This window comes from Puma concolor, chromosome D2, assembly GCF_028749965.1.
Source record: "Puma concolor isolate L17-30 chromosome D2, mPumCon1.1.hap2, whole genome shotgun sequence".
NCBI classification, from domain to species: domain Eukaryota; kingdom Metazoa; phylum Chordata; class Mammalia; order Carnivora; family Felidae; genus Puma; species Puma concolor.
In genome coordinates this window covers 31,340,412-31,360,881 of record NC_141677.1, presented here as the reverse complement: position 1 = coordinate 31,360,881, position 20,470 = coordinate 31,340,412, and the positions used below count along the sequence as shown (strand labels likewise).

Here is a 20,470-nt window from a genome sequence, read left to right as displayed (position 1 = left end):
GCTCATGGTCCCGCCGGCAGGCAAAACCACACACAACCGTGTGACTAAATGGTGACTGATGGGACAGCAGTGGGGGAGGGGTGACTCCTCTAGACCCCACACCTATCCCTAGGTGGACAGAGGAGGTAAGCAGGGACAGGCGGGGAAGGCTGCCTGGAGGTGAGACTGGGGATGACGAGGAGGCCCCCAGACAGAAATGAGAATATGATCATTTCTTATAAAACTCTATGCTCTGCCTTTTATTTTTTATTTTTATTTATTTGTTTTTCTTTTTTAAAGTACGCTCCACGCCCAGCACAGAACCCAACATGGGGCTCAAACCCACGACTCTGAGATCAAGACCCGAGCTGAGATCAAGAGTCAGACGCTTAACCGACGGAGCCACCCAGGCGCCCCTTTGCTATACTTTTTATTTTTATTTTTTATTTAAAAAATGTGTTTAATGTTTATTTATTTTTGACACAGAGAGAGAGAGAGACACAGTGTCAGCAGGGGAGGGGCCGAGAGAGAGGGAGACACAGAATCCAACGCAGGCTCCAGGCTCTGAGCTGTCAGCACAGAGCCTGACGCGGGGCTCAAACTCATGAACCGTGAGATCATGACCTGAGCCGAGGTCGGACGCTCAACCGACAGAGCCACCCAGGTGCCCCTTTGCTATGCTTTTTAAAGGGTGTTTGTCTCCATCACTCCACTAGGGAGGCTCCAAGCCCTGAGAGAAGGGAGGTGGCTGGGGAGCATTCTCTCCATTTCCCAGCTCAGTCAGAACAGGTAAATGCCTTCTCTGAGGGAAGGCTGAGTAGACGATGGGGCTGAAACACAGCCATTTCCCATGGGACTCCTGTCACCGGCCACCTCCCTGGCATCCATGTTCCCCTTCCCTAGCCAAAAGGAGCAAAAATTTGCTTTGGGGTGCCCATTCCTCTCCCACTGACCTCACCCTAAATGCCAGGGGAGGGCTCTGAGTAGCTTAAAGCCAATCAGCTCATCCCGCTGCTCGGGCGGCGCACAGCCACGGGCCAGTCACAGAGTGAATCGCCTCTCTTGTGTCCCTGGGCAGGGGTGGCACGAGGCGTGGGCTCTGTAACTGCAGCGGCCACCTTGAGCCCGACGCTGCAGAGGAGAGGCTACCACGGATCAGGGCTCCGCGCCACACCTGAGCCAGACTCAGGCCCCGAATGCTGGCTGGGCAGGGCCCAGGAGGAAGCCCTGAGCCGGACAGATCAGAGAGGCAGGTCCACGTCCAGGTGGCCTGCCTCTCCTCCGAGGGAGGCCAGCTGGCACACCCAGAGCTGGCTGTGACACAGCAAAACAATCTGTTCCGTTCAGAGCCAGGCCCGGGAGCCAGGGATGTTGCTGGGACCTGAGCGCCTGGCCCTCCCTCGCCCCGACGCGGGCGCAGAGAAACACCGCTCCCATTGTTCCTGCTCCTGACAGGACCAGACAGGACCGCCCCAGCCACAGCTGTGTCGAGGATCCCTGGCAGGACTCAGGCCTTTCTGAGGCCCGGCTGCCCAGCTGCCGCCCCAGGTACCTGTGGGAACGGCCTCTGCACAGCCCCGAGCCGGAATCTCGAAGCAGGCAGGAGCCAGACTGCCCAGGGCTCAATCCCGGCTCAGCGGCTTTCTGTGCTACTTACTTCTTGATCCCCTCACCCAGCATATGGGGATAACGGCAGGGCCTACCGCTAAGGCCGCTGGGCAGAGGATAGGAGTTAATATGGGCAAAGTGCTAGAATGTCTGCCCTTGCTACGCATCCCACTTTACTAAGCACTTCCCATGTAGTAACTTATTTGATCCTCACTAAAACCCTATGAGGTAGACAATATCACTATCCCCACTTTGCAGATGAGGAAGCTGAGGCATAGAGAGGTTATAAAACGTGCCCATGGTCACCGTCCCAGTTAAACACCAGAGGCTATGCTCTAACCGCTGTGCTGTTCTGCCTCTCTCATGGGCAATGTCATTTAATGTCAGCTATTACTGTCATGCTAGCAGCCCCCCCCAGCCCCACCCCCAACCCTGTCTCTCTGTCTGCCTTCATCAGCTCACTCCTTCCTGAGGCAGCCTGCCCCCACTGGGCAGCGTGACAACAGAAAAGGTTCCTGCCCTTAGGATGAGCCAAAATCAGCCTCCTGGCACCTTCTGCCCCTTGCTTTTCACTTCGCCCTCTGGAGACACTCACAACGATCTCCCTTTTCTACACGACGTCTCTTCCATACATGGACCCCATCATCCCCTTTTCCTAGAACCCCTGTCAGAGCAGCAAAACCAGGAAAAAGCACCTCTGATGAGCCTCGCTCAGCTCAAGCCAAAGGCTCACGGACACAGCAGGGCTCCTCAACCAACATGCTCAACATGCTCTGCTCAAGTGAAGCCAAGTAACCAGGCAAGCCGTGATTCACCTCCTAGCACTCAGTGCCCACAAACACCAAGGAGCCGCAGCCTTCCCGCCGGCCGGTGGGCACAGGCAGGGCCGACACCCACGTGGCCTGGGGACAGGCTGGCAAGGGCGGGCTTGGGGTCATGTTCACACAAGGGGAGCAAGGACTCACATGCCGATCGGGAGCTCCCCTGGCAGCCGGGGTCCGCTCCAGTGGGCCGCCCGGGACCAGAGAAGTGGGAGAGGTCCGAGGCCACGCTAAGCAGGATCAGAGCTCTGGAGAGGTTCCGTGGAGCAGGCAGAGCAACCATGTGTTTGGGGACTGACTTCACTAGCGTTCAGGTCAAAGAATTCTGCAGGTCAAACCATCCTGCTGTCATGGTCACTGCTGCTGCTGTCTTGGGGGGCATGTGGCTCCTTGCATGTTGAAGGATGTGATAAGGAATCACATAGGGCAACGGGATTCAAAATTCCAGACACGACACGGAAAAAGAAGATTAAGGAGTCCAAGAAGACAGGAGGGGACGAGACGGAGGATTAAAAATCACAGAGGGTGGGACCCAAATCTGTAGTAGGAGACAGGCATGTGACCAGAACAGGCCTAGTGTGGAAGGGTGGTAGGGAGGAAGCTGAATATCGGATCCCTTCTAGAGAGACACCTCCTAACTCTGGGGTAAGGCTAGGGTTGCTGGATACTCAGGGCTGTCCCCTGCTATCCTGAAAGTAGTTATCACCAGTGCAGGCAGGAGCCACAGAGCTACCGTGACGATCCCCTTCCTGGCCAAATGTATACAGTTGGTACTCAGTAAACGCAAACTTCAGTCAACATGAATGAGTGCGTATGTAGTGGTGTGGAGTCCGTCTGGGTACCGAGGGCCTTTGCACAAATCCCACACACTTACATTTTCAACCCTGGTTAAAAAATGGAATCACCTGGAGAGCTCTTAGGCTCTTAAGGACAGGTCCCGACCCGGGCCAACTGGGTCAGAATTGGGAGGAAGGCGGGTAGGGTGAGGGGATGCCGGGGCTACAATATGTTTCTTAAAGGCCTTTATGGGGGTGCCTAGTTAAGCGTCTGACTCCTGACTTGGGCTCAGGTCATGATCTCGTGGTTCATGAATTCAAGTCCAGTATAAGGCTCTGAGCTGGTGGCAGGGAACCAGCTTGGGATTCTCTCTCTCTCTCTCTCTCTCTCTCTGTTTCTCTCTCTCTCTCTTTCTGCTTCTTCCCTGTGTGCATGCATGCTCTCTCTCTCCCCCAAAATAAATAAGCTTAAAATAATAATTATATTAATAATAATAATAATAATAATAATAATAAATAAAAGGCCTTTATGTAAAGGCGATGAGCAATCAGTGATGAAAAACCACTCCTCCAGACCACCATTGATGATGTTGGTCCATAAATGGTAAGAGATGAGTCTTAGATATTCTAGAAGGTCACTCTAAAAACTCAAACTTTCAAATAGGGCAGAAAACCCTAAACCTAAGCCACATCAACCCTCAAGAGAGTCTTGGGCCAGCTTGTCCTATCACACTGCCTTAATTTCCCCACCAGTCAAATGGAGCAGACACCTCTCCCTGACAAGAACCAAATTCTGGCATTTGCACAGAATAAGGAAGACTCCAAAACTTAGGCAAGGTACCTAGGAAAGAGCAAAAATTTGCTTTGGCAAAAAACTCTCTGGCCAGTAGCCTATTTCCAGGAATATGTGATGTAACTCAAGACTCCATCACCTCTTTAGCATTGTTCTTAACAAGACCCGACCTATGGTGACCAGTAAACAGGGAAACACACTGGAGAAGACTGACTTCACCCCACCCTTCACTATTCCACCCAACCACCTGTTTATTCACCACCCATCTCCTCCCCATCTAGCTACCTCCCCATATACCATCCATCCATCCATCCATCCATCCATCCATCCATTCTCCATTTCCCCATCTACCCCCATCCATCCATCCATTCATCTATCCATCTATCCATCCATCCACCTTTCCATCCTGACTCCTCCTGCTTAATCCACCATCCATCCATCCATCCATCCATCCATCCATCCATCTATCCATCATCCATCCATTCTCCATTTCCCCATCCACCCCCATCCATCCTTCCATCCATTCTCCATTTCCCCATTCACCCCCATCCATCCATCCATTCATCTGTCCATCTATCCATCATCCACCTTTCCATCCTCACTCCTCCTGCTTAATCCACCATCCATCCATCCATCTCTATCTATGCATCTATCCAACCACCATTCCAAAAATGTTTATCGCAAGGCAACTGTGAGCCCAGTTCACAGTTCAGCCCGGGGATACAGTTCAGCCCCTTAGAAAATTCAGAAGTACTTCAAGATAGACGGCAGAGAAATCCAGGCTTCCACCCAAGCTACATGGGATCCCTGTGCTGAGGCTGAGGATACAGACCAGACATGGGCCTGGGTCACATCTGCTCAGTTATCACAGGTAACTGCCCTGCTCCCTGAGAAGGGCGACTTCTGATTAAACGATTGATAGTAACAACAGGTACGGGTACATCATCTCTGATCTGAAACCCCTGGGGTCGCATATGCTTGGGAATGTGGAACCGTGAGAATTTTAGAGATGCACTGTGATACACAGGCACATATTACAGAATATCCCCAGAGGTACCTGAGATAATGATGTGATCAAGCACATCCACAGATCTCCAGTGAACTGTAAAGTAGGCACAGTAAACAGCTTCATGTCACATGGGGTCAGGTTTTAGTGCCGCAAGTTAGGTGAATGGACTGGGGGGAAAAAAAAACCTTTGGCTGCCAGAGCTCTGGAACAGGCTTCCTTTATCTCCAAGCTGGTACCCCAGTCTCTGGATGCAGAGTTGATGTTCAACTCTGGATCTAAGAACCTGGCATTCTCTTTCTGAGAAACCTAGTTTTTTCACCACCACCATTACCAGTGGAGGGGGGCCACCCACTATGGGATTCCATTAATTCGGGTGGAAAGCCCAATCATCCAGCCTAGGCTATGGAGATTTTTGGGTGATGGGTTTCAAAATGACAAAAGGACTCCCATTTCTCTCTGGCACAAGTTAAGGACTGCTAAGGGGTGCCTGGGTGGCTCGGTCAGTTAAGTGTCCGACCCTTGATTTCAGCTCAGGTCATGATCTCATGGTTTGCCAGTTCAAGCCCCACATCGGACTCTGTGCTGACAGCATGGTGTCTGCTTGAGATTCTCTCTCTCTCCCTCTCTCTCTGCCTTTTCCTTGATCGCATGCTCTCTCTCTGTCAAAATAAATAAATTTTTTAAAAATTAGTAAAAGAGAAAAAGATAAGGACCGCTCAGCCAACAGGGTTGAACACCTGTCAGCGCGCTGACAGCATCCGATCCCAGGATAAGGCTGCTGGGGGGTTGATCAGAGTGCTGCTAGCACAGGGGCATTGCAGAAAAACAGGGGCATATGCACTTCAGGAAGTAAGCAGCTCCTATCCAGAAATGCCCACACTAATGTCTGTCCTGAATAATGTCACTCATACCTCGGCAGCTCTCCAAGGCCAAAAATAACTGACCCAGTAAGTCTGATGCTCTTTATCAACTCTGACCCATCCGCCTATCCATGACACGGAAGAAGTTTCTCCCTTCTCCCGTCTCCCTAAGGTCTATATGACTCAAATGGTTTGCACTCGCTCCTCTGCATAACCAACATTTACACGTGGGACATACCTCCCCAACTAGCTCTTAAGTACTGGACAGGAAGGTCCTGCTCTGTCCTCGGAGCCTAGCACAGAGCTCTCAAGAAGTAGCTTCGAATGAGTGGACACTCACTCTCTCTGCTCAGCTGATGCCCTGCTTACCTCATGGCCCCGCTCGCTCTGAGTGGCAATGCTAGTTGTCTACAGTGCTTCTGAACCTTAGCTTTCTGCGAGTGCTTCTGTATTTCTAATTTCCAAGATTTTTTATGAGGACGCAATTAGAGTGTAATTAGACAAAGAGACAATCATTCAAAACGTGCTTTTAAAGCGGCAGTCGCCACAGCTGCGTATCTATCCACAGCAGGAGTGACGGGTCCCGCAAATTTGCTGGGCGTCTCCCTTTGTGACTACCTGCCTTCTGCCCCTATCACCTCACAACCCACGCCTTTCGTTAAGTGTCCCCTAAGTCATGTGCACGAATCGTCAGAAAAGGTGGGACTCACAGCTGCTTCCCAGGGTTGAGAGAGCCACGGTCTATCTCCCGGTCGAACTCGGTGCGGATGTCTTCGAGGGACCCGTCGTCCCCAAAGGCCCCCCACTCCGTGTTGATGCACATCCTGCCCTCGTCGCCTTCCACCAGGTCAATGTGCCTCAGTTCCTCCATGTAGCACGCGTTGGTGCCAGTGCCTGGGAGAGAGAGACACGATCAGAAGGTGTGACCACCACAAAATCAGGAGACGAGGCCGTGCCCTCCGGACACACCAGCCGAAGGGACGGATGAGGAGGAGGTGACGTTACCAATGATGAGGCCGACTTCGCACTGCTGGTCGTCGTAGCCACAGGTCATCATGGTCCCCACCGTGTCGTTCACCACAGCCACAATGTTGGCATCGTAGTCCTGGGGACACATGAGGGGGTGTCACCGTCCACTCTCGCATGGGAGCGGAGGTCACCAACCTTCAAGAGAGCGTGGCAAGAGAGCTCCCGTTTCCACCCCTGCTCCTGGGAGTGGCGCTGCTCTCGTTCCTGCCGGCACTCGAGTCGGCTGGATCAGAGCGCGGTAATTACATTAGGGAAACTGCACAGTCATCTTAATTACCTGGCTTAAGAGTCTTTCCAGAGCGGATCTTGCGCACAGAGCCACAGCCCTCTACAAAGCACCGCACCACATCCGCGCGCTGACTGCCCTCGTTCCGTGCGCGCCGGCGGCACCCGGCCGCGTCAGCTCCCCGCACGGCCCAGCGCTCCCCCCGCCCAAGGGCCTGGCTCCTTCGGGCGGCACTTCGGAGACCCCTGCTTTGAGCCACCCCAACCTTCGGGGCCGTGGACCCCCACCGTTCATCTGCCTGGGTCTTCGAGACACCCACGTGAGGCCTCAGGCCGTGCGCTCCTGCCCCGCGGAAGGGCCTGGTCTGTTCTAGATCACAGACTTCTCCCCACACTCCCCCACCTCCAGGCGGCCCCGAAAGTTACCCCGCGCTTTTTGATGGCTTTGTTAAGCAGCTTCACCACATCCATTCCCTCCACTCCGCTCGCTTTAAATTTCTTTGTCCAGGTGATCAGGATGGCCTGCAAAGGAGAGCAGATGGGGGTTGGACGAGGGCCGGGAGGCCTCCAGAACCCCCAGGTCCCCGGGGAGGCTGCTCAAGACTAGTGACAAGGCAGAGGCCGAGAGAGGACAAGCGGTTCAGCCAGACTCCATTTAAAAAGAGAACAAGAGGGGCGCCTGGGTGGCGCAGTCGGTTAAGCGTCCGACTTCAGCCAGGTCACGATCTCACGGTCCGTGAGTTCGAGCCCCGCGTCAGGCTCTGGGCTGATGGCTCAGAGCCTGGAGCCTGTTTCCGATTCTGTGTCTCCCTCTCTCTCTGCCCCTCCCCCGTTCATGCTCTGTCTCTCTCTGTCGCAAAAATAAATAAACGTTGAAAAAAAAAAATTTAAAAAGAGAACAAGAGAAATCCCGTCATTGCCTGATCACCCCTCCCCACCTGCAAGCCAGGTCCCGGCTTCCACAGCCCCAGGGAAAGAGAGGCAGAGCCAAGTTGGGCAGGAAAACAAAATGCCAAGATAATCCTTGGCTACTGAACTTCCAAAGCCAGGTCCTAGAGTTAGCAGGGGAATAGCGACTAAATACGATGTATGCCTCGTCCCCGACTTGGGACTTTAACCCCCGTGTGGGAGCAGCAATACAATACGATCCATTTGTGCTTGTGGATTAATGGACAGACATCAAAAAGGAGAGACAGCCAGCGGTCATTCACTTGGGAATGGGGAAGGGTCAGAATTTTACTTTTTACTTTGTACCTTCATGTTGTTTCAATAGCTTTACGTATTGCTCTCGTATTCTTTTTAATCCAAGATACTGAACAAAAGAATACTTGTTACACTTGAGTGTTGCTCTCTGAAAGGAGAAAGCTGCCATACACGCGGCAGGGCTGGGAAGACTTGTTACTGCTCACGTCCCGTGGGCCCCTGGGGGCTGGGATGGGAGTTTGCCCATACACGGGCTGCCCCGGCTCACGGTGAAAGCCACGCGGCCTGGAAGGCGCACAGAAGGGTGCGTGTTTGGGAGAGTTTGTGGTTCTTTGCTCGGCAGCGGCCTGCTGCTAAGCCAGGCATTCCAAAAATCCCTGGACACTGCTTTCTTCCCCTCAATCCCAACCCCCAAGAGGCCTCCGAGAATGTTGTGGAAGGAATGCGGGGCTGGAAATCAGCAGGCGAGTCCTTTTCTCACACCTCTGCCCGTTTCCTTGTGGGCAGCTCCCCGAATTCCTCTGAGAGTCACTTTGCTCACCTGTGGGACAAGGCAGCTGGTCTAGATCTGGACAATCTTGAAGATTCCAGGCATCCCTGAGGAGTGGGCAAGGCCCCCTGGATGGCTAATTAGTCTGCGGTCCGCCGGCTTCTTGGCAGGCAGCATGGCCCGGCCTAGGAAGCCCTCCCCGGATGGGGGTCAAGGCCTGTGGGTGGGGGCCCTGCCTCTAGCTCCTCTGCCTGCAAAGCCCCCCTACCGGGCTATCTGCCCTGCTCTGGGGGGCTCTCCCGCTCTGAGGACATTCTCTCCCCCTTCTGCCATGCCTTCTTCCCGGGAAGATTGCACCTTCGGGGGGGCAGGCCCCATCTGCTCCCCGTTCTCTCCCAGGGCCTAGCCCCGCACGGGGATAGCACTTGGTCAACAGCCACCGGTGAACAAAGGAGCAAGCAAATGAGTCGCTACATTCTCAAGCCGTCCCCCACCTCTCACGGTGGGAGGGGATGTCAACACTGTCTCTGCCCAGGGGGCGTGACTGTCACGTCTCCACTCTCAGAAGCAAAGGGAAACTTAGCATCAACAACAGGCTTTGGGAAAAGGTTTGCGAAGGCACCCTAGAAGCGAAAGTGACATGAACACCTTGGAGGTGTCGCAGGGCCAGATACCAGAGTCTAGAGTGGCCCTCGCGGCCCTTTTGGAGACAGGAGGACAGCAGTGTTTCGAGGTCTTTAACTGGGGGGAGCGGTCGGGGGAGCAGGGACTAGGTGAGGGGGTGCCCAGGGATTCTGGTCCTAGATCTGCCATTAATAAGACCTGTGACCTTGGGAGGCTTCCTTTCCCATCTGAGGAAGGAGGGGCTTGGCCTGCTGAGCTCTCAAGCCCCTTCTCGCTCTAGCGTGACATAATTACACAAGTCAGACAGACGGAAGGGCTCCAGGAGCATGACGCGGTGCCCAGGACAGGGCACTGACCCGAAGAGGCACAGGGGAGCTGCCCAGGAGTGCAGAGGGCACCACAATGTTACCATCCTGCACAGGCTCTGGAGCCACACTAGTGGCTCCCCACAGCTAGCTCTGCCCACAGCTGGTCTGGGCTCTGCTCCCTCCTGGCCGGGTGGTCTTGGGCAGGTTCCTAATCCCTCCACGCCTCAGTTTCCTCAATCTGTAAACCGGGAACCGTAAGCACTTCACTCACGGGGTGTCTGAAGATCACGTGTGTTAACTGTGACGTACGCCTCAGGACGGAGCCTGGTACCCGATGGCCCCTCCGGAATGTCAACCATCGGGGGTCCCTGTTATAGGAGTCTGTTCACAGGTTGCCTGTGTGTGTGTTTTGTCTCTCCATGAAGAAAAGGCACAAGGTCGCATCTACTTATTTTGTATCCCGGCAGTATGCTGAGGTACAATGGGGCCACGGAGTTATACCGGAGTCCTTCCTTACTAAACAGGTGAATGAATGAATGAATGAATGAATGGACAGCAAGGGGGTGCAACGATCCACCTGGAGGTCAGAAGGGGAACCAACAGCGTCTCTGGGGCTGGAGCCAGGCACTGGCAGAAGCTGTGGAGAGGCGGCCCTGGGCCCGAGGCATGGGATCCTGACCAGATTCCCTGGTACCAGGATGGCCTCCAGGTAAACACCACGCAGTACATCTCTGACAGAAGGCTTGGCAGCCTCTCTCACTGTCACCAAACCTACCTTCCCTTCCTTCACTTGCTTGAGCTTCACAAATGTCTCTACTTACCTAATGGCCACAAACACCATGATTCGTCTCTAGAAGTATGTAAATCACTTAAGTAATTGACGGATAAACACAAGATGGTGACCTCACGTTAACTCCTACAAATGTTTCTATTTAAGAAAAATACGAGACATGCAGGCCATCCGGTGAGCAAAAGGGAAAAAGAATCAGGTCAAAGGGCTCATCAGCTTTCCCTCTTTAGGGCTTCTGTGGGGTCCGCCAGTCCCAGCGTGTCCTTACCTCGTCTATTTTGGACTGCCGACAAGGGAAGGAAAACGTGAATCCCACAGGTAATTTCTTGTCCTTGATTTTCTTCTTCTCCATGAAGTCTCCCAGGCACTCGGCGACGTGATCGAAAAGCTAAAGAAAGCGCAAGAGCAGTCAGGACGGGGACAGGGGACAGGGGACAGGGGACCGGGCATTTCAGGGAAAGAGGTAAACAATTCCCTGTGCAAGAGGGAAAAGAGCGCCCCTCTGGGAAAGCCGCACTGGCTGTGAAGGCTAGAGAAAGAGTCCCTTACAAGGAGACCTCCCTGCGGGCCAGCACAGCTCAGGAAACGGTTCAAACCCTTTCATCGGGACCGGCCCGTGGGCGGTCATGGTCTGCCTAAGTGGGCGCTGAAGAAATTTTAAAATAAGAGGAAAGGGGCGCCTGGGTGGCGCAGTCGGTTAAGCGTCCGACTTCAGCCAGGTCATGATCTCGCGGTCCGTGAGTTCGAGCCCCGCGTCAGGCTCTGGGCTGATGGCTCAGAGCCTGGAGCCTGTTTCCGATTCTGTGTCTCCCTCTCTCTCTGCCCCTCCCCCGTTCATGCTCTGTCTCTCTCTGTCCCAAAAATAAATAAACGTTGAAAAAAAAATTAAAAAAAAAAAAAAATTAAAAAAAAAAAAAAATAAGAGGAAATCACCTCACCCTCCAGAAGGCACAGGCAGTGGTCTCCATGGCCCCCTCCCAGGTGGGGCATTTTCCGGCCCCTTCCCTGTATCTGTATCCCTGTCTCCCGCCGTCTGTGTAAATTCCCAACGCTACGGGAGGGTCACAGCGTCTAGCCCACCTGAGCGATTCAGCAATCTTCAGACGGTCATACTTTTACTCTTTCCTGAAGCGTGACACGCACACGTGGAAAAGCGCACACATCCTTTAGGCGCAGAGTTCACGGATTCTCAAAGGCTCGCCCGCCTGTGTCACCAGCACCCAGACGCCTCCCTCACGTCCCCTGCAGTCACTGCCACCACCTAACCCCACAAGGGCAGTCGGCAGCCACTCTGACTTCCAGCACTCTGGATTCGTTGTGCTGCTTTTCTGTCACACATAAATGCAACAAGGACATGTTCTTTCACTGGACATTATGTGTCAGAGAATCGTCCGGGCTGAGGTGTGCCTTTAGAGACCATTCGCTCTCACTGCTGCATGGGATCCTGTGGTATGAACACACCACGATTTGTTCAGTGGATTTTAGTTTTAGTTTGTCTGCTCCACAACACATTGCCTGGGGTAAACACACGCATCTTAGAATCCGCTGGAAAGAACACAGAACGCTGTTTCCCTAGCCTCTGTATGAATACTGTCCATGATGGAAGGCTCACCACCTCTAAGCCAACCTTTTAGGATCAAATACCTCCCCTTGTCTCAAATGCATCCAGAATCAGGGTGGCTGGGTGGCTCAGTCGGTCAAGCATCCAACTCTTGATTTCAGCTCAGGTCATGATCTCACGGCTCAAGAGTTCGAAACCCATGTCGGGCACACTGATAGTGTAGAGCCTGCTTGGAATTCTCTCTCTCTCTCTCTCTCTCTCTCTCTCTCTCTCTCTCTCTCCCCCCCCCCTTCTCTCTCTCTCTCTCTCTCTCTCTCTCTCACGCACACACACACACTAAATGAATAAACTTTAAAAAAATAAATAAATAAAATACAATGCATCCAGAATTGAATATAATGTTTCATATGTGTTCTGAACACAGGAACGCTTAGTGGAATGAAGAACCTCCCTTTTCCTTAGCTCTATACCTTCATTAATGTAATCAAAGTATACATACGCTCTTTGGGGCACCATGCCACAGTCTAGGTCACCCTCTGTCTTTTTCACATGGCTGTTATTACACTAGACCTCCCTCATGTACAGGATTGACACAGCTACAGAGCTTCTAGAAGGCCAGAAGAAGGCAGTGTTGGCAGAGCTAACCACATGGTCACAGGAAGCAACCCCAGCCCGTGTACCCAGACAAGGCTATCTTCCCAAAGGCTTTCCTTGCAGGGATATCCTTGAGAGGGGGCCAGAAGTCATTATTCCTATTCCCCAACTTCCCCCAGATGCTCCCGACCTAGCTCTAAATTCTGACTTTCCTGCCAGCGTGAAGGAAAACCTGCCGATTCTGATCTAGGAGCCTCTGTCCCTGAGTCACTATTACTCAGACGATGGCTGCAGCCAGTGAGTCCGACTAAAGAGACACATGACCACCTTCCCTGGAGAAGCCCGGCTAAGCTTCCTGCGACCTACATTTCCAAGTAATATAAACCCATTCCTAAGTCCGTCAGCAAGCCCCGCGTCATCGGCTGTCACAAGCTCCAGGCCCCCCTGTGGCCCTCAACCGAGAGGGCTGGGTGAGAGGAAGGCAGGCTGCAGGCAGGAAGGATCAGGGAGAACGCAGGCTGCAGGAACGGATTCGCACGGGGGAGGCGCTGTAACCAGCTCCCAGACCCAAACGGAACACAGCCACCCCCAAGGGCTCTGTCGAGAAGGAAACGCCGCGGTTGTGAAACGCCCACAGTTCCAGGAGCCACAAGCCTGCTCAAAGAGACAGGAAGCCACCGCCACACTAAGTATGCTTGTGACCAACCAGGCGGGGAAGTTACCCGGCCTCGCTGGCCTCAAAATTTCAGGGTCTAAAAAGCACTATTTTCCCCCTCCTAACAACATGATCATGATTTTAAAAATCCCCACACGGAAATTCAGTCTCTCCAGTTGAAAATGGCAAACAATGACTAAAACAAGAATTTAAACATTTATCATTCAAAATTCCCAAAGCTAAGTGATGTTTTAAGAAAGGCTGCATTTATGCTTCCAGACTTATTAAAGCTTAAAGCTGAACTGAGCCTCTGGGATACCGTGTGTGTGTGTGTGTGTGTGTGTGTGTGTGTGTGTGTGTGTGTGTGTGTGTGTGTGCGCGCGCGCGCAGAGAGGAGGGGGAGAAAAAGATAAAGCAAATCTGGATGAGGGCATATAGGGGAGCTCTTTGTGCTTATCTTAAAACTTTTCTATAAGTTTACTATTATTCTAGATAAAAGTGTAAAACTCTATTTAAATTCCTGCACATTACAGAACGTGGAATCACAGCCCCACGAATTCAGGACTGTTCACAGACTGTGAGTCCGGGCACAGTGGGGCCCTTGGCCTCCACCCTCCAGGATGGTCAGAGATCTCAGAAAAATGGGCCACTAATACTTATGTCTAACTTCAAACCAAACTTCTGGAGGAGAGTTTCCTGTTTCATCCTTATTCTCAACTGCCAACCTTCTTCTTCATCCCCTGGGCCCTCCTCCTTGCCCACAGCCCTCACATTTCCTCACCATCAAAAACTCTCGATAAAGACAATAAAGACAAGACCCAGCCTGAGGGTGTTCCACGTTGTTAAAACAGAAACATCTGGAGCCGGACTGCCTGGGTGCAGACCCCAGCTCTATCACTTATGAGCTGTGTGACCCAAGGGGCTGGTCACTTGACATCTGAGCCTCAGTTTTCTCATCTGTACAATGGGGAGAATGATGACATCTGCCCCAGAGGGTCACTGCGATGGCTAAAGGAGTCACTCCACGCAAAGTGCTTACAGCAGGGATGTGGACCTAACGAGCATCATGGAAGTATTGCTGTAAGAACACACGACCGTTACCACCATTATCACCATCCTCGTCACCTTTTCTTTGCAGACCGCAGACCGTTTGAAAGGGGAAGAGGAAGAGACAGACAGCAGGAAACAAAGTGATCCTGGAGCTGAGAAGACAGAGACAGAGGCTGGGACAGAGGAGGTCCTGCGGGCGCCGGAAGAAGGAAGTCACTGGGCAAATGAATATAGCCAGTGGGCACCCTCTTGACAAGCCCTGCTCCTCAAAGGTGAAGTCACACAGCACCAGGAATGTCTTGGCCCAGGGAGAGAGTCCTGATGGTGAGGGCACCAAGCAGACGCGGCTTGACCCCGGGACGTGGGGAACAGACAGTAAGAGGTCGGTGCTGCCAAGCGCAAAGAGCAGGACCCAAGGCGGGGCTGCGGGCCACCTGCACAAAGGAATAATGAGCAGCCACTGGGCGGGGTTCGGGGACCCAGCAGCTGGCAGCCCTCAGGCCCACCTCGGACGAATGGGCCAGTTTGTGCGGCCGAGTAGGGGAGGCACGGGCAGGGGAACCTCCAGGCACGGCCATCCGGTGAGTGATACACTCGTTTCAGTGGCCGGCTGAGCAGCGGTTCATCTCTTCTGGCGTCTTCTTCAATGCTCTCCCTGACACGGTCGGACAAGCTCTCACCCCAGACCCCCAGGAGCAGGTCAATGGCTGGGATTAGCCCTTTTCTCTCAGACCAAAAATAAAACACAACAAAAAAACGGCAGGCAGCTTGCTCTAGGACCCACCCGCGTTAATTCAGAAACAACACGGTCAAGAGGAGTCAAGAGGAGAAGGCTCCTGGGTCTCATCTCAAAGTCCAGCTCAGAACAAATGGGTTTTCTGGAGAACTTAGTCATGAACCTTGACGTGAACACACCCTTCCTAAAGCAAATATTTGGCAAGCTCTGAATACATATCCTGAGCAGCAGCCATGACTCAGAAGGCAAGCAACAGGCTGCAGGAGCCAGTATATCTACAGGCCCACGGCAGGAGCGGCTCCCGGGGACAGGCTAACGGGACACCGAATGACGGAAAACCGTGACCACCGGGTCCTCGGTGAGCTAGGCCCCACCACTCACCACAACCAGACAGACGGGACAAGGGGAACGGGCCCTTCTGATCATGCCCACAGCCCCTTTGCCAGCTAAGGAAGGCAGCCCTTCCCGGGGGGGGCCCCATGAAAAGGAGGGGCCTCAGGTATCAAATGTGAGGGAAGGGGGTGGTGACATTCTGTACCAAGGACTCTTTAGGAGGCTATTAAATCCGGTAGCCAGGAGCCCCTGACTAGCCCTAGGGCCATGAACTCAAATGCCTGCTGCCGCACAAGGTGACAGCCACACCCGGGGAGGCCTGGGCCCCTGGTGAGCTGGGTGAGAAGGCCAATGCCTTGGAAGAAGGGGCGTTTTCACCCACGGGCTCTGCTAAACCTGCGCTGGGGAGCCAACCCCAGGATCCTTAGAGAATGAACACATTTACCCACAGAGCTGCCGGGCTCCCTCCTCACACCTTCCACACTGTGCAAGTCCCAGTGACCCTCTCCCAGCCACCAGTTTACCCAGATGGTGGACTCTCTTTAGGTGGTCAAACCCTTCCACCCAAGAGCCCCTCTCCACGTGAATCTACAAGGGACTCCTTCCAGGAACTCAGATACCAACGCTTGGGGGTCTGGCTCCTGCATGGGAGCGCACTGGGGCTGATGGGAAGGGAGCGGGGACCCACCTGGCTTCCACTGCCGTGCACGATGTTCTCCGGGGTGTCATAAATCTCGGACTCCATGTGAACATTCTGGTTTTGCTCATGATTCACTTGCACCCTCAGAATTCGAAAGGAAGACCCGCCAAGATCCAGGGCAATGAAATCTCCCTTTTCTGTTTAGGGAGACAACAGGTATCGCATCAGGTTCACGTCACAGGAAGACCCCGCACTTTTGCCAGCTTCTCGACAGGGTCTGCATCCCCCATGCAAACCTCATCCAACCACTGCCCTGGCTGGAAAGTGGGCCAGGGAAACCCTCCCAGCCTGGCATGCAGCAGGCCAGCTCCACGCAGAGGAACGCAAGTGCTGAGCTCTGTACAAAGCCTCGCTCCAGCTTCTCTAATTCCCTATCCTTCCTCCCAGACAGCACTGTTACCTATAAAATAAAAATAAAAACATGGGGCGCCTGGATGGCTCAGTCGGTTAAGCATCTGACTTTAGCTCATGTCATGGTTCATGAGTTCGAGCCCCACGTCGGGCTCCGCGCTGTCAGCATGGGGCTTGGGATTCTCTCTCTCTCTCTCTCTCTCTCTCTCTCTCTCTCTCTCTCTCAAAATAAACTTAAAAAGAATTTTTTTAATTAACAAAAAATAAAAACAGCATTTCAACTCAGAGAAAACCCCACATCTGAGGTCCACCCCATGCCTTGAGTTCCTTCCACGTTATGGAGTTCACACCTCCACTTATTCCCCTGGGGGATTTTTTTTTTTAATTGTGGTAAAATATAAAATTTACCACTGCAACCATCCTTAAGTAGCATTAAATACAACGTTGTGCAACCATCACCTCCATCCATCTCCAAAACTTTTCATCACCCCTAACAGGGTCCTGAAGCTCTAGAACCATTAAACAGTCGCTCCCCACTCCCCATCCCCTAGCCTCTGGTCACCACCTCTCTACCTTCTGTCACTACAGATTTGCCTCGTCTAAAGATCTCACAGAAGTGGAATCACACAATACTTGTCCTTTTGTGTCCAGCTTATTTCGCTCTGCATAGTGTCTCAAAGGTTCATTTTGTAACAGGTGTCAGAGTTTCCTGCCTTTCTGAGGCTGACATTCCACTGTATGTAGCTACGTTTGTTTATCCATTCACCTGGCAGTGGAAATTTGTATTGTTTCTACCCAGGGAATGTTTTTAGCAGAAGTCCCTCTTCGTCACTTAAGAGTAACTGGCTTGATATAGTTACATCCCTCAGGTCCGATATGTGCAGTAACTGGTGTGTGCCTGTCTTACAGATGATAAGACTGTGCACTGAGGCCACCAGACAGCAGCAAGGGAGGTAGCATGGGAAGGGTCACAAACCATTAAGCCACCATCTAACTTTCTCTACCCTGTTTCTCATTAGTAATTCTCACACATGCTTCCAAAATATTGGTTAAAATCTGTTAATTTTATTACTGATCCCCACTGTCCTAATGTATATTACACCAGGGGGGACAGCCACCCCTGACATCCTGAGCCCCACTGGTCCCCTAAAGTCTCAGTCCTATAGCAGTATAAATACAAGGCTGCTCGGGATCTCATTTTCCTAGGGAAGCATCCATAATACTCCATTTTTAGGTAACAGCACTATGGAGATATAAATCACCTTACAATTCACCCACTTAAAGTATGCAATTCAATGGTTTTTATTTTTTTTAATGTTTATTTATTTATTTTTTTTAATTTTTTTTTCAACGTTTATTTATTTTTGGGACAGAGAGAGACAGAACATGAACGGGGGAGGGGCAGAGAGAGAGGGAGACACAGAATCGGAAACAGGCTCCAGGCTCCGAGCCATCAGCCCAGAGCCCGACGCGGGGCTCGAACCCACGGACCGCGAGATCGTGACCCGGCTGAAGTCGGACGCTTAACCGACTGCGCCACCCAGGCGCCCCAAATGTTTATTTATTTTTAAGACAGACAGAGAGTGAGCAAGGGAGGAGCAGAGAGAGAGACACAGAATCTCAAGCAGGCTCCAGGCTCTGAGCTGTCAGCACAAAGCCTGATGCGGGGCTTGAACTCACAAAATGCAAGATCATGACCTGAGCTGAAGTTAGACACTTAACCGACTGAGCCACCCAGGCGCCCTTTCAATGTTTTTTAGTATATCCAGTTATACAACCATTGCCACAAACCAGTTTTAGAATGCTTTCATCACCTCAAAAAGAAAATCCTTCACTGCTTCTCAAGCAAGCCCCTCTCTCCCCATTGTCCTTAACAACCATTAATCTACACTCCGTCTCCACAGATTTGTCTTTTCTGGACAGTTCCTGTGAATGGAATCCCCACAGTAGGTGGCCTCTTGTGACCAGCCTCTTACACTTAGCAAAACATTTCTAAGGTTCATCATGTTGTCACATGGCCAAATAATAATCCACCGTATGGATGTACCTCATTTCATTTACCCATTTGTCTGTTGGTGGGGTTGTTTCTACCTTTTGGCTATCACAAATAATACTGCCATGAATATTTCTGCACGAGTTCTTGTGTGGCCCTGTCTTTATCTCCTTCGGGTATACACCTAGAAGAAGGGTTGCTCTGTCAAATGTTTAACTTTCTGAGGAACCATCACTGGTTTCTGAAGCAGGTCCACCAGCTTCCATCCCACCAGTGATACGTGATGTTTCCAATTTCTCTACATCCTCAATACTAATTATCATCTTATTTTATTTTGACTTGCATGTCTCTGGCTAATGACAATGAGCACCTTTTGTCAGGTGCTTCTTGGCCATTTTTCACGTTCTTTGGAGAAATGTCTATTCAGATCCCCTGGCTTGTTTGAAAACTTGGGTTGTCTTTTAAGTGTTGAGTTGTAAGAGCTCTTCATGTTCTAGACGTGAGCACCTATCAGATACATGATTTGTAAATATGTTCTCTCATTCTGTGGGTCGTCTTTTCACTTTTTTGATGGTGACTTATGAAGCATAAAAGTTGTTCCTTTTAACAAAGTACAACGTATCTATTTTCTTTGGTTGGTTGTGCTTTTGTGGTCATATCTGAGAAGCCACTGCCAAATCCAGGGTCACAGAGATTCGCAACTAGGTTTTCTGCTAAGAGTTTTACAGTTTCAGCTCTTAAATGTAGGGATTTGACCCATTTTGAGTTGATTTTTCTCTACAGTGTGAGGTAGGGATCCAAGCTACTTCTTTTACACGTGGATATCCAGTTGTCCCAGTGCCATTTGCTGAAAAGATTGTTCTTTCCTTCATTAAACAGTCTTGGCACCTTTGTCAAAGATCAAGAGACCAAAAAAGGGTTTCTGAACTCTCAATTCTTTTTTTTCCCCCAATTTTGAGACATAAATGACATACTGAACTCTCGATTCTGATCCACTGATCTATTATCCTGTGTCAGTACCACGGTGTTGTGATTAACGTGGCTTTGTAGTAAAATCTGAAACCTGGAAGTAAGAGTCCTCCAACTTGGTTCTTTTTCAAGATTGTTTTGGCTATTCTGGGTCCCTTGGGGTTTTTTATTTTATTTTTTAAGGTAATAGTTAAAAAAAAAAAAAAAGCTTGTATTTGATGCACGTTTGTATCTGATTCCACCAACCTGTAAGCTGACACACTGCTCTATTTCTGGAACGTAGAACGGTGTCTGACACACGGTAAGAGCTCAACAAATACTTGGACTAATGCGGATGGGAAAGGAGTCAATGAACGAACCAAATGGTTGAATTTTCACCATTCTTACCCTTCCAAGTTCCTGGAGGGAAAAACCTGGGCTTCTGTGCGTCTATCCATGGCACCCAGGGGAGCTCAATAAATGCTTGGTAGCTACTCGATCATGGGGGTTGGTGGCCCAGTCATCCATTCATTCATTCATTCATTCACTCAAGGAACCCCTGCTTATTGCTCATTAAGCACAAAGCAGTGATGCCCCACTGGTTGGCTGGTTTCTTAAATAACAGAATTACGGAGAATTATTCGTCTATATCATACAATTCATCCATTTTCTTTTTTTTTTTAAGTTTTTGTTTTCATTCCAGTTCTTTACAAGTCACCCGTTTTAAAGTGTAGAATTCAGTGGTTTTTAGTATATTTACAGGGTTGTGCAACCATCACCACCATCTAACTTTAGAACATTTTCAGCATCCCCAAAACAAACTCTGTACCCACGAGCAGTCACTCTCCACTTCCTGCCAACCCGTCTTATCCACCAACAACCATGAATCTGCTGTCTGCCTCGACAGATGTCCCTACTCTGGACATTTCATATCAACAGGTGGTCTCTGATGGATGCTTCTTTCAACTACTACACATGACTTGCTTTCAAGGCTCAACTGTGTTGCAGCAGGTATCAGCACCTCATCCCTTTCT

General features: G+C 51.3%; 1 protein-coding gene across 2 annotated transcripts in view; it reads right to left on the bottom strand.

The window, feature by feature from the left end:
- HK1 (hexokinase 1) overlaps positions 1–20,470 on the bottom strand; it is a 91,118-nt gene that overhangs the window by 23,490 nt on the left and 47,158 nt on the right. For both annotated transcript variants that reach the window (XM_086679881.1, XM_086679880.1), the window contains 5 exons: positions 16,133–16,281; positions 10,784–10,903; positions 7,527–7,622; positions 6,852–6,951; positions 6,557–6,740 (listed from right to left, as the gene is read on the bottom strand). In XM_086679881.1, coding sequence (XP_086536007.1) covers positions 6,557–6,740; positions 6,852–6,951; positions 7,527–7,622; positions 10,784–10,903; positions 16,133–16,281 — 649 coding nt within the window. The remainder of the gene's footprint in view (positions 1–6,556; positions 6,741–6,851; positions 6,952–7,526; positions 7,623–10,783; positions 10,904–16,132; positions 16,282–20,470) is intronic.